Source organism: Schistocerca serialis, chromosome 1 (genome assembly GCF_023864345.2).
Source record: "Schistocerca serialis cubense isolate TAMUIC-IGC-003099 chromosome 1, iqSchSeri2.2, whole genome shotgun sequence".
Lineage (NCBI taxonomy): Eukaryota > Metazoa > Arthropoda > Insecta > Orthoptera > Acrididae > Schistocerca > Schistocerca serialis.
In genome coordinates, this window is record NC_064638.1 from 696628815 (window position 1) to 696643266 (window position 14452).

A 14452-nucleotide genomic window follows, 5' to 3' on the forward strand; every position below is an offset into this window, starting at 1 on the left:
CCCTATTTCACCCCCTTACAAGTGGAATTTTGGTCAATCCCTTCTTCAACTATGCCTACAGTATATGATGCACATCCTCTTCACACTATCCTTAGCAGTTTGGGGTGGGCAATGATGACTCACTGAATCAGTCTGACCCCATTTCACCCCCTTAGGGGCTGAATTTCCAAAAACAGTGAAACACCTATTTTTTAATCTCTAATCGATAAGCCAAACACCAATTTTCAAAAGTGTAGCATTAAAAATAATTTTACAATGAAGTATTTTCATGAAACGTTTCACGCCCTTAGGGACTGAATTTCCAAAAACTGTTAGACATGTATATTTTATTTCTAACAGAAAAGTGAAATACAAATTTTCAAAGATTTAACTTCAAAAATGCTTTCACAATGAAATGTTTCCATAAAAACTTTCATCCTGTTTCACCCCCAAAGGGGTCGAATTAAAAAGCTAGTTTTTTTTTCTGAGATACCAAATTTAAAATTTCATAGATTTAGCTTAAAAAACGCTTTTATAATAAAATATTTCCACAAAAAATCTCATTCCCGTATTTCACCACCTTAGGCGTTCAATTTCCAAACACAATGAAACAAATTTATAACCGAGAAGTTGTTCATAGATGTAACTTTAAAAAATACTTTGGTAGTTCTTAATGAATGACTTAAAAAAAACTTTCACCTCCTATTCCACATCCATGGCATTAAAATAAATTCCAAAAGTGCTTAAACATGTATTTCTTTAGTTCTGACTGGGAAACCAAATACCAATCTTTAAAGGTCTATCTTCAAAACTGCCTTAATAGTGACGCTAAAAAAATTCATCCTCTATTTCGCCCCCTCAGCAATGGAATTTCGAAAAATCCCTTCTTAAACGACGCCTACAGTAAAAGATCCACACCTCCTTCAAATTTCAAGTTTGTATCCTTAGCAGTTTGGGCTGGGGATGATGAGCCAGTCAGTCGAGACATTGCCTTTTTATATAATGAGATTAAAAACAATAAGGGACCCAAGACTGAACCCTGTGGAACACAGTTCTTGATACCTCCCCAGTTAAGAGGCTCTGCTGATTTTTGCAGACAACGTGTACTGTTAATTTCGACCTTCGGCATTCTTCCAGTTAAATATGAATTAAACCATTTGTGCTCGGTGCTATTAATACAACAAGTCTTTAGGAGACCACAAAAAATCCAAAAGGGCGATGTTCGGTTATTCTGAGCACTTAATATTGACCAGTGAAAGCAAATATAGCATTTCCTGTTGAAAAGTCTTTCTGAAAGCCAAACTGACATTTTATTAGCATTTTCATTATTGCTGAGGAGCACAACAACACAGAAATGGAAAAATATCACACACCTTGGGCCCAAAACAACAAAATCTGATTTCATGACCAGAAGTCTAAAGTAATGCAAATAATGAGGATAGATCAGAAAGTCGAAACAACAGTTAGTGTAGCTCTAAACAATACTGTTTTGCAACAGGCTGAATTACTGAAATACTTGGAATAATCACTGATTCTATATTTACCTTTAATGAATATATACAACACACGACTGAAATGTGCATGAAACTAATTCATTCTTTACCCAAATTGGTGAGGCTTAAATGGGGACTTTAAAATGGAGCTACACAACAAACAGTGGCATAAGCAGCTCCCGTTTGTTTTTATGCACTAAGAAGAAAATGTAAGGATTTGAAGAATCCAAAGCTTTATCCACATTAAGATTGCTAATCCTTACCCAACGTCATCTGCTGAAATCCAAACTTTTATCAACATTAAGATTGCTAATCCTCACAGAACATCATCTTCTGAAGTGTTGTACATTATAACAGGTCTTACATCGACATTTTTAAACTTCAGGCAATAGCTGAAGAATATGAAATTATAAACATTGAACACTTGGTCCATTCTATAGATACTCCTTTAGACTGCAAACAGTGGTCCTTGCCACAAGTAAAGGAGCAGAAGAAGATTACAACCTCAAGGAGTACCCAGTAGCGGTTTACATGGATGGGTATTTGGACTAAGAACAGATTCATGAGTGGCAATAACAATTAATAGCACACTTTCCTATCAGTTAAAATTCAGACTACAGAAAGGGGGCATTATTAGCCAAGAAGAATGATTAGCAATTTTGTGACTTTTAGAGTAACTAGATAACATATAAGAAATTAAAGTTAAAATGACTGTTGTAATACACCTGCTGAATTTGTTAAATTCCAAGAATTATGCATGTTAAACAGAAGAGACCAGAAACAAAATTAGGGAACTGCATTAGAGCAGTGGTTCCCAACCTTTCTGAGACAATTACCCCTATGTGCAATCAACATTAGGCATTATCTCACCCCCCCCCCTCCTCCCCCTGCCGCCACCTGCCCCTTCACCATCAACATTAGTGCCTAACTGAACTTTAGAATGAAAAATAAATTACTTTCAAGAGTTTAATTTTAAAAAATAATGAAAGATAAATCATATTTAGTTTCTGTATATGTTTTACTAAACCAGTAACTAATGAGTCAATGAGACAACTGGTATTGCTTATTTCTAATAACTTTTTGAAGCAATTTCCAGTGCATCGCAAGTCCTACCTACAACTCCTCCTCTAAAAAGAATGTTAATGGTTCGCACTGAGGGTAGACACTGACAAAAAATGCTTCCTCTACACCACTTCTCTCCCCAGCAGCACTTGTTTCTCCACCATCCAGCAACTTCATTTAGAATCAAGTAAATTAAAATCAGTTTAATACAACTAGAGTTACTGCTTGTAAATCGCTTAATTGTTGAACTCTTTACTTCTTCACTGGCGGAAAATGGAAGACTTCAGGCTATCTATGCCTTGTATGCTATAACTGCCATTACATAATAATAAAGTGTCGGGTCTATAGCAGTGTAGCAACCATCACAGAATTACTGTTGTGTTGTGCGGTCAATTAGTTTGTTTATTGTTGCAAAGTGAGAAACAAAGCATATATGTAGCTTGTGTGCTCGTATGTTTTCCCAGCTTGAGCATCTCTGGGGCGTGCAACCGGATTGGTTAATTGTTGTAGAATAAATTTTCAATGAGTAACCTGATGATGATGGCAAGATACGCCATCAAAAATTTGTTCAACAATAATCAATCAATCCAGCTGCACGCCCAAGGGACTTTCAAACAATATCTGGTCTATTGCAGAAACTTCCTACAACACTGACAAGGTGTCTTCATGAGACATTTCAGCACATGTGATGTGTCTCACTTTTCCTGCCATGGATGCATATGTATGGTGGGTGGACTATTTGAGGAAGCTGTTGTTAATACATTCGTTTAACAAGTTTTAATTTCCACCATTTTGTGTCAAGCATTAATGCTAGTGTTTGAACAAAAATGTTACTGTTGATAACTAAGGTAATCAATATTACAGTCTTGTGAAATAGTGGTAACAGTAACGGACTTTTAAAAAAAATTTTTAAGTTTCATGACCAAAACAGTTTAATCTTTCTGTTTTTAGCCCTCCGAAAATTAAATTTTACCCCTGAAAGGAGTTATTACCCCCATGTTGGGAACCACTGGATTAGAGGAAATGGCATATGAACTCTGAATAGATGAAAGCCCATGTAGCAACTCTTGGGAATGAACTGGCTGAACAAGCAGCTCAAGAACATGCAACAGAAAGCTACAAGGGAATTTCTCCATCCGTGAACAAAATAAAATTAAGCAGCACATCAAAAGAAAACTGGGAAAGGGAATGGGCTGACTACATCATATTTCCATAAAGTTGCCACAGTCATCTTACAACAATGCAAGCTACAAGCCAAAAAAATGAATGTCTTACTTTCATCAGTTCAAGCTAGCCACCCCATTGTTGCTTGCGTATGTAAAGAATGTGATCTAACTGTAGATTACCACTCACATGTGTGGCGTGAACTTAATACGAGAGTGACACACTAAGGAAGTGTATTACAGAAAAGGGAGGCAACTGACCCATCGATAAACCAATTAAGAAGTGAAAAAAATTTCACAAGTTTTGTAATGTAATAACCTCTCCCAGCACATGAATAATTCTGTCAACTGAAGATTAAAAAAAAAAAATTCCATCTGAAAACTTTATAATGACAATATGGTATGTACCTGTATTACTGTGAAACACCGCCTTAAATGAATATAGATTACTCAGAAGTTAACTATTGTGCATACAATTAACTGCATATTTTTCTATTTATACTATTATAACTAACTACAGTTAGACATGTTTGGTTGGTTGGATGATTTGGAGGAGGGAACCAGACAGCAAGGTCTCGGTCCCATTGGATGAGGGAGGGATGGGGAAGGAAATCAGTGGTGCCCTTTGAAAGGAAACATTCTGGCATTCACCTGAAGCAATTTGGGGAAATCACAGAAAACTTAAATCAGGATGGCCAGACGTTGGTTTGAACCATTATCCTCCCAAATGTGAGTCCAGCATGTTAAGCACTGCACCACCTCACTCAGAAATTTTTCTTATTTATCTTATATAAAAATTAAACCTAAACACTGTAATGAGGTATGTTGAAAATAAACAAATAAATACCACCACCACCACCAGTTTCCTGTAGTAGCTCTTAAGTTTCTTCATTTCTGACAGTCCACTGCTTCATTCTTGATGCTGCTGCATGTGCTGCTATCCAGCAACTTGTCAGGGTCTGAAAGATTATCTTTAGCCTCCTCCTCACTTCCACATACTCTTCTAAGACTAATCTTATAAGCCCCTCCTCCTCTCTTAACCCTTTACAATCCATAAGGCAGACACAAGGTGTCTCCATACATTCTTATTTAAATCACCGCTGCCCGGGCAGCAAGTGTGCCACAGAGAATTGTGCGAGTCTCTTTGTAGAAACAATGAGGCCGCTGACCAACAGAGTATATACTAGAACAAAAAAGCGCGTTTTCAGCAAATGTATTTACATAAGCATTACAACACAAACTTTTCGCAGTGTAATATTTTTTGAAACTTTTCATGGGGGGGAGGGAGGGGGGGAGGGGGGGGGGCATGTTTCCACTGGCATTTCACTAGTTGTTTACAAATGAATCACTGCCATCAAAATCATTGTCACTCCCATTTTCACTTAGACATTCTTCTAAGAGCTGTACAATCTCTTCCTCAGAAAGGATTGTGCATCAAGAAGTAGCAATTCTGTGCTTCCTGAATGGTGCATCTGAGAGTTATAAAAAATCATGTCGAATGGGGCTTGACATCAGAGTGGAGAAACAAATTCTCAATGTCAAGTGCAGGTCTTCACTGAAGTGGAAAGTGCAAATATATGCCCTAGCCATTTTATTTTGTTTCATTCGTTACACTCAGAAGTTCTCCCTGCTCTCTCACTCTTATTAGTGCCATCTCATTTTCAATTCTATCCGAAAAACTATTTTTTTCCATCCTCTGCCATGCCCACACATCTCAAACCTATCCTCAAATCTTGGACCATATTACTGCAGAAAACTCTCCTTTTCTTACAACCTGCCTCTTTCGCCATTGCTATCATAATTTTTATTTCTGTGCTGTACTTCCATCCACTGGCACAACAGATTTTTCATCAAGGAAAGTGAGAATATCAAATTAAGTGGTGAGTGTGGATTATGAATAAAAATTCAATTATAGGAGAGACAGACTGAGACCAAGTGAAATTCATATTGGTTCTTGTGACTAAAACGTTAATCTTGATGCACATTTAGTTTTAAAACGTAAAATTATTGTCCATTAAAAATAAATTGATAAGAACATTTAGACATAATGTCTTAGCTTGCAACCAGAGTGGAAAAAACATTCCCTGAAGCTATATCTGCAGGTCTATGGCATCAAGTACTGAAGTGAGTGGTTTCAAGAAAAACAAGTCAACTACATTAAATGGCAAGCAACAAATAGTGCCCATACATTAAAAAATGTTGAAACTTAGGCTACACACAATTAAATGAAAGCCGTGTATAACAGAATTTGAAGCCAGAAACAAAAGCAGACATATAGCACATAGAGTAAAAGTAAGAAAATTTAGGGCATTGAAGTTCTACATTCAATCCTGAATATTTGAGTGCTCTTAAAGAGAGCAAAGGTTCCTTTTTAAAATGGCAGAAAATTAAAATGCATCATCACTCTCTTCGACACATCATATTCTTTACTGAATCATACCAAGTCATCTTCATTCCTGTTGCACCACCCCATCAGTGCTAAGCGGAGTAGTATGCTTCACATGAAGAGAACATGTGACCCTTCTATTGCTGTAGTTGATACCACACTTAAGTTTCACATGATCAAGCAAAATGCAAATGCTACGTAAGGTTTCCTTGTCTTTCATAAATGTGGCACCTATTATATAACCAAAAACTGGTCTCCTCCAAGCCATATATAAAAAAGGGTGCTATCTTTATAATTCATGTGATACCATACTGACTGTGTAGTAATTTCCACATCTGTCCACTCTTGCTTTACGACCTTTTTTAAAAAAATAAGTGGAACTTCACCTGATTTCGTAAATTTTATTTACAAGCTTGTGCAGTTTTTGCTTCACCCTGATCCACAACATTCCCATAAATCTCATTCATATTTTTGCTAATTTAATGTCTCACATATGTATGGTCGAAACCTTCAGCTGAAAAGATAGAAATCCCGAACTATTCACTAGATCACCAGCATTATAAAACATACAAATTACAAATAATAAACAGGATGCAATTAAAACATACTGGAACATGCTGCTCATCTTTCTTCTTATCTGCTTCTGCTGATTCTGTTTTATTATTACTATTTTCTCCATCAAGCCACAGTCCACATTTCGCATCCAAATTGTGGACTATACGAGCTGACAACTTTATGTCATTTCGGACAACCTGGCGATGTGATGTGATGCCGTTTACAGTTCGAATCCTCCTGCTTAAGTCACGATTTACAATAGCTCCCAGTTCACAATCCCGCAGCTGCAAAGAAATGGCAAAATAAGGTACAGTAACAGTAACCAATGGTAGGCGAGGAAAAACTGAAAAATACAAGAAAGTTTTAAAGGACCACAAATAAGTTGCATTTAACATCACAATAAATTGTTGGATAACATCAAGTAAACTAATAAACTGCGACACAGAACTAGGAGCAAAAACGAACACAATTATTATTATATCACAAAAATAGCTTCTTTGCACAAAGTAATATGTTTTCTTTCCTAAACCATAACTAAATTTGGAAAGTTTAATGACAACCATCTGACAAGTGCTATTCTTTTGTTATAAGTCTTCAATCAGAAAAAATAGATTTGGCTTTATAACGATGACTTTTTTTTCATACTTAATTTTTTATGAATTACTTTGCAGAGTTCTCAAAATTTCATTCTGCTGAAGACATCTGTAGCAGATGTTGAAAACTAGGTCAACTGTACCAAACAGTTATTTGCAACCAATTGCTTCCATAATTCCTATGTTCGAAAATTATACACAGTTGCTGAGAAACAGCCATGTTTAAAACTGTAAGATTTCTAGTGGCCCAAGTATCCCAGGCTGTATCAAAAGTACGAAGATATAAGAAGGAAATTGTAAACACAGGTTTGTCTATTAATTTTAACAAGCATTGCGAAGAAAATTGACTTTTGCCAAGCTACATTAAATTCCATTTTAACATCAAACAGTGCACAAATAATCCAAAAAGTTCTCAGTGCCTAGTCAAAAAATTATTTCCAACAAAATTAATGCTTTATATAAGAAAAAGGACAGATTAAATGAAGAAGCCTATGTTCTGTATCTGGAACTCAATAAAATTTTTCACTTACAGATTAATTTTCAAATTGATGCATTTGGGGATTTTATTAATGATGGGATGGATAACTATAACAAATGTACTGCAAAATGACATGAGATGGAACTGGCTAATCTAAAGAGCATTTTACCTGTAAAAATGCCTACTCGTAGTTTCCAAAGTTCTGAACATAAATTTTTCAACAAAATTCTGAATAAGACTCAAATAAATTTTATACCAAAAGAAACTGCCTTGTTGGAAAAAGGGCTTAAATACGATATAATGCCTAACCTGTCACACAAAAATGTTGTAGAAAGTATAGATCTTAAAATAGGCCTTGATAGTGTCAAAATGGATGCTTCTCGACAAATGACGGTAGCTCAGCGATGTACGTAGTATTTTTGAGAAACATGCAGTAACAAACTTCTGTCGACATGATTGTGATAAAAAATTGATTAAAAATATTAATGCCAAGCTAAAAGAAAACAATGCCCTCATAACGAAGTCTGATGAAGGGAATGCTGTAATCATTGCTACTCATAACGAATGTGTGTCTAACGCATTACAATTTTTGGAAAAGAGTAATGCTTCAGAGCTAGATGAGAATCCCACCCCCATGATACAAAAAGAAATTAGGTTTGTCATTAACAGTGCTAGGAATTTGCTTAAACCATTTCATAACAAACAGCTTATTAATATGAAACCACAGGCCCCAAAACTGTGTTCCCAGCTTGAAGTACATAAAAGTCACCATCCGATACATCTGACTGTGAACAGTATGAACAGTTCATATTGTGAGTTAGTATGGTTTTTTCATGATCAAATATAAAAATCCTTTGTTTTTCAAAATAGTCAAAATCTAGTGATAAAATCAAAGATCTGCAGCGTGATCAAGATAGTAAATTGTTTTCATTAGATATTACAAACCTTTATACTAATGTACTTGTTCAAACAACCATTGACAGCATTGAAAGAAACCTACATACTTTTAAAAAAGATATTTCTGACAAGCAGATCACTGACCCAATTATTTTTCTAAGAACAGTAGTAAAATACAATTACTTTGTTTTCTATGGCAAACTATACCATCAGCCTGATGGCCTGGCAATGTCTAACAAACTGGCAGGCATCTTAGCCCTATTTTCATCACTTCACTAGAAGAGAAATTCTTCAATAATTTTTCTGCTGCTGATCTGGGCATTTTGTCTTATGCTCGGTATGTGGACAAGATTCTGATAACATACAGTGGTTCCCAGCATGGAATTCACCATTCGTTTGAAATTTTCTATAGACTCCTTGAAAAAAATCAGCTTCACTTGTGAATTAGAAAATAACAATAATTACTTGGACCTCAGAACTGCTACTGACAATGACAGACTTACTTTTGGTATTTTTCAAAAAGCAACTAATACAGATCAAATTATGCCTGCTACTTCAGTGCATGCTCATTCACATAAAAAAGCATTTTTCCATTCAGTCATTCATCATGCAGTTTCTGTATCTTTGTCATCTGACAAGCTCAGTAACGAGATGAATATAATATAAACCACTGCAGTTAATAACAGCTGTTATCTCTCGATGGTTGACAATATCTTCAAACTTGAAACTGACGCTAAAGTGATCATTTTAGGTATCAGTGCTGTATCTGTCAGTGACAAGCACAAATATGTTTTCTGGCTTCCATTTCTAGGCTCTGTTTCTTATAAAATTCGGCGTAGTCTTATTAAAAAAATATGGATGCAAAGTTACCCTTTCCACTAATAGTAATTTGCATAAAAATCTTATTCACAATCTCAAGTTCACAATTCAGGAGTGTATAAAATCACCTGTGGTACGTGTCCCATTTATTATATAGGACGAACTGGAAGATCTTATGATGTCAGGACCAAAGAACATTTATTGGGAAAAACAGGCACTAATGTACATAATTCCACTTTTGCTGATTATCTGTTGATTTCTGGTCACAAACTGAAAAGCACTGAAGAAATTCCCATTTTACAATGGGAAAAGAAAGGTCATAGACTGGACGTACTCGAAGAGCTAAAGGTTTTCAAGCATATTTCTAGGAACGATGGCTTCACCCATAATGAACAATTACAATTACGTAACACAAAATTTTTCACTGGTTGTTCCAGTACTCACAAAATTTTGTGTTTTCTTGTCATACTTAAATTTTCTATGCATTATTATATAGGGTTCTCAAAATTTCATTCTTGTGAAGTCACACTTAGTAGGTGCCAAAACCTACATCAATTGTACCAAACAGTTATACGTAACCAGTTGGCTGTATAATTCCTATATGTTTGACTTCTGCAAAACATGGGTAGAAATAGTAACACGAGCTTCAAATTTCGACAAGATGATTTTTTTTCTTTTTTTATTTACTCCCTTGACATTAGTTAGTGGTTTTCTGGTTTTTGGGATTCACCAGTTCTGTCTACATTAAGCCAAGAAAGTCCAAGATCTGATTGTTATCTTATTCTTCTACAACAAACAGTCAATCATCAATTTTACCATTCTACAATTCAGCAGAAATAATTCAAGAGCTGCTATACTTTTTGACCAGAAGACAACGTGTCTGGGTGTTCTGTCAAGATGTTGATTCCATTTTATGCACTATATTTCACGGACTGACCCAGTTGTCTTCAGATGCTCTGAGTTTTTCTGCTTAGTGTGCTTGCTGCCTTGACTCCAACCAGATGACAGCAAGTGCACATAACAACAAAACTCTCAGCACCTGAAGAAGAAGATTGGGTCAGCTGTCAGACTATAGCGCATAAAATGGGAACAATCCACAACACCACCCAGAAGCACACTATTACGAAGAGTATACAATTATCAACCCAAAATCAAAGTGATAGTTCACGATTATGTCTCATAATGAACAAGAGAACAGCAATGTGGGCGAACTACACTCCTGGAAATGGAAAAAAGAACACATTGACACCGGTGTGTCAGACCCACCATACTTGCTCCGGACACTGCGAGAGGGCTGTACAAGCAATGATCACACGCACGGCACAGCGGACACACCAGGAACCGCGGTGTTGGCCATCGAATGGCGCTAGCTGCGCAGCATTTGTGCACCGCCGCCGTCAGTGTCAGCCAGTTTGCCGTGGCATACGGAGCTCCATCGCAGTCTTTAACACTGGTAGCATGCCGTGACAGCGTGGACGTGAACCGTATGTGCAGTTGACGGACTTTGAGCGAGGGCGTATAGTGGGCATGCGGGAGGCCGGGTGGACGTACCGCCGAATTGCTCAACACGTGGGGCGTGAGGTCTCCACAGTACATCGATGTTGTCGCCAGTGGTCGGCGGAAGGTGCACGTGCCCGTCGACCTGGGACCGGACCGCAGCGCCGCACGGATGCACGCCAAGACCGTAGGATCCTACGCAGTGCCGTAGGGGACCGCACCGCCACTTCCCAGCAAATTAGGGACACTGTTGCTCCTGGGGTATCGGCGAGGACCATTCGCAACCGTCTCCATGAAGCTGGGCTACGGTCCCGCACACCGTTAGGCCGTCTTCCGCTCACGCCCCAACATCGTGCAGCCCGCCTCCAGTGGTGTCGCGACAGGCGTGAATGGAGGGACGAATGGAGACGTGTCGTCTTCAGCGATGAGAGTCGCTTCTGCCTTGGTGCCAATGATGGTCGTATGCGTGTTTGGCGCCGTGCAGGTGAGCGCCACAATCAGGACTGCATACGACCGAGGCACACAGGGCCAACACCCGGCATCATGGTGTGGGGAGCGATCTCCTACACTGGCCGTACACCACTGGTGATCGTCGAGGGGACACTGAATAGTGCACGGTACATCCAAACCGTCATCGAACCCATCGTTCTACCATTCCTAGACCGGCAAGGGAACTTGCTGTTCCAACAGGACAATGCACGTCCGCATGTATCCCGTGCCACCCAACGTGCTCTAGAAGGTGTAAGTCAACTACCCTGGCCAGCAAGATCTCCGGATCTGTCCCCCATTGAGCATGTTTGGGACTGGATGAAGCGTCGTCTCACGCGGTCTGCACGTCCAGCACGAACGCTGGTCCAACTGAGGCGCCAGGTGGAAATGGCATGACAAGCCGTTCCACAGGACTACATCCAGCATCTCTACGATCGTCTCCATGGGAGAATAGCAGCCTGCATTGCTGCGAAAGGTGAATATACACTGTACTAGTGCCGACATTGTGCATGCTCTGTTGCCTGTGTCTATGTGCTTGTGGTTCTGTCAGTGTGATCATGTGATGTATCTGACCCCAGGAATGTGTCAATAAAGTTTCCCCTTCCTGGGACAATGAATTCACGGTGTTCTTATTTCAATTTCCAGGAGTGTATTATGAATAATGTACTGAAGGAATCAGCATATGTAAGAGAACATAACAACAACACTCCCCAAAATAAAACAGGGTGTATATGTGGACAAGAAACAAGAAGACTCCAATTTTTTCCAGATTTCCTGATTAAAAACACACTTTTTCCCAGGTGAACATTCACTTTTTCTACGTTAAGTGACAGTGTACTTTCCCTCGGAGCTACAGGACTTATCAATCCTTTGAATGGTAAAGGATTTTATACATCAGTACAGTACTTTAGGAAACAAAACAAAGAAAAAAGGTGTTTTTGAAAGATCTTTTATGTACAAATCATGCACACTGCGCAGTTTCTTATTATGAAAGTGTAAATATGAATTCCACCAAACACAGTATATTAGATACCAAATCACTGAAATGGAGATTGCGAAGCACTTTTTTCAGCCAATCATAGCTCATGTCATGTGACCTCGCCAGCCAATGACAGCACATACTCAGAGCATAGGACATGTGATGTAGTCCGCTGATAGCAACATCACTGTTAAATAGTGCGAACATACAAACACAAAACATTAATGGTTTAAAGTAATGTACATACACAGTGAAGCACCACAGAAACTGGTATAGGCATGCGTATTCAAGAACAGTGCTATGTAAACAGCAGAATATGGCACTGTGGTTGGCAAAGCCTATGTAAGTCAAAAAGTGTCTGGCGCAGTTGTTAGGTCAGTTACTGCTGTTACAATGGTAGGTTAAAAGATTTAAGTGAGGTTCTGAATGTGATATTACACTCAGCACATGAGCGATGGGACACAGCATCTCTGAGGTAGTGAAAAAGTGGGGATATTCCCGTACAACCATTTCAAAAGTGTACCACGAGTATCAGGAATCCGGTAAAACAATGAATCTCTGACATCAATGCAGCCGGAAGAAGATCCTGCAAGAAGGTGACCAATGATAACTGAAGAGAAGTGCAACTGACAGAAGTGCAACCCTTCTGCAAATTGCTGCAGATTTCAATGCTGGGCCATCAACAAGTGTCAGCATATGAACCATTCAATGAAACACCATCGATATGGGCTTTCGGAGCCGAATACCCACTTTTGTGCCTTGATGACTGCACAACACACAGCTTTACAGCTTGCCAGGTCCTGTCAACACCGACATTGGAATGTTGATGACTGGAAACATTTTGCCTGGTCAGACAAGTCTCGTTTCAAATTTTATCGAGTGGATAGATGTGTACAGATATGGAGACAACCTCCTTGGACCCCGCATGTCAGCAGGGGACTGGTGAAGCTGCTGGAGGCTCTGTGATAGTGTGGGGCGGGTGCAGTAGGAGTGATATGGAACCCCTGATTCTCTGGCAAGTGATATGTACATAAGCTTCCTGTCTGATCACCTGCATCCATTCATGTCCATTGTGCATTCCAACGCACTTATACAATTCCTGCAAGACAATGCAACACACCACATATCCAGAATGGCTACAGAGTGGCTCCACAAACACTCTTCCAAGTTTAGACACTTCCACTGGCCACCAGACTCCCCAGACTTGAACATTACTGAATATATCTGGGATGACTTGCAATGTGCTGTTAAGAGGACATCTCTACCCCCTCATATATGTGGACAGTCCTGCAGGATCATGGTGTCAATTCCCTCCAGCACTACTTCGGACATTACTCGAGTCCATGCAACCTTGTGTTGTGGCACATCTGCATGCTCACATAGGCCCTACACAACATTAGGTAGGTGTACCAGTTTCTTTGGTTCTTCAGTGTAGTGTAGCTACAAGCAAAGCTAAGCTTTCATCTATAATACTGGTCTTTTTCTACATGTGTTACCCTTTCCTGCATGTGTTACGCTTTCAGATACATCATACACAAACGTGCAGCAAAATTTTAAATAATTACATAAATGGCTGATCTTCTGGGCCCAAAATTCTTCGAAGTGGCTTGTCCTCAAAGTGTTAAGTTCTGAGTGAGAGTCAAACACTCCGCAATTTAAGAAATTCATCACGAAAAATTCTCGCAAGTAACATAATTCATTTTGCATAATGCTCCTCAACCTACCATTCGCAATACTTTTCCGCGACACATTAAAAATAGGTTTAACTGAACAATTGCCAGAGAGCATCAGAAAACAGGCATTAATGCGCTCACGCTGCCACAGTGACATAGGAAGCCCATGCTTGTGGTTTGCTACGTTCATAAGCCTTTCATTGCATTTCTGTTTGGAATTTCATTTGTGGTGGGATACCACATGACAATGTGCAGCATTGCAGATATTGTTTGGAGGAGACATAAGGAGTTATTGTTTAATCATATCCTATCCAGACAGGGAATGCAAAATAAGAAAGCAGTCTTTGGCATAGTACTCATTTCAAAACTAGACTTTGCAACTCAAAGTA

At 38.8% G+C, this 14452-nt stretch overlaps 1 protein-coding gene across 8 annotated transcripts in view; it reads right to left on the reverse strand.

Moving 5' to 3' along the window:
• LOC126480797 (serrate RNA effector molecule homolog) overlaps positions 1 to 14452 on the reverse strand; it is a 202897-nt gene that overhangs the window by 37514 nt on the left and 150931 nt on the right. For all 8 annotated transcript variants that reach the window (XM_050104151.1, XM_050104133.1, XM_050104160.1 and 5 more), the window contains one exon: positions 6692 to 6922. In XM_050104151.1, the coding sequence (XP_049960108.1) occupies positions 6692 to 6922 (231 nt within the window). The remainder of the gene's footprint in view (positions 1 to 6691; positions 6923 to 14452) is intronic.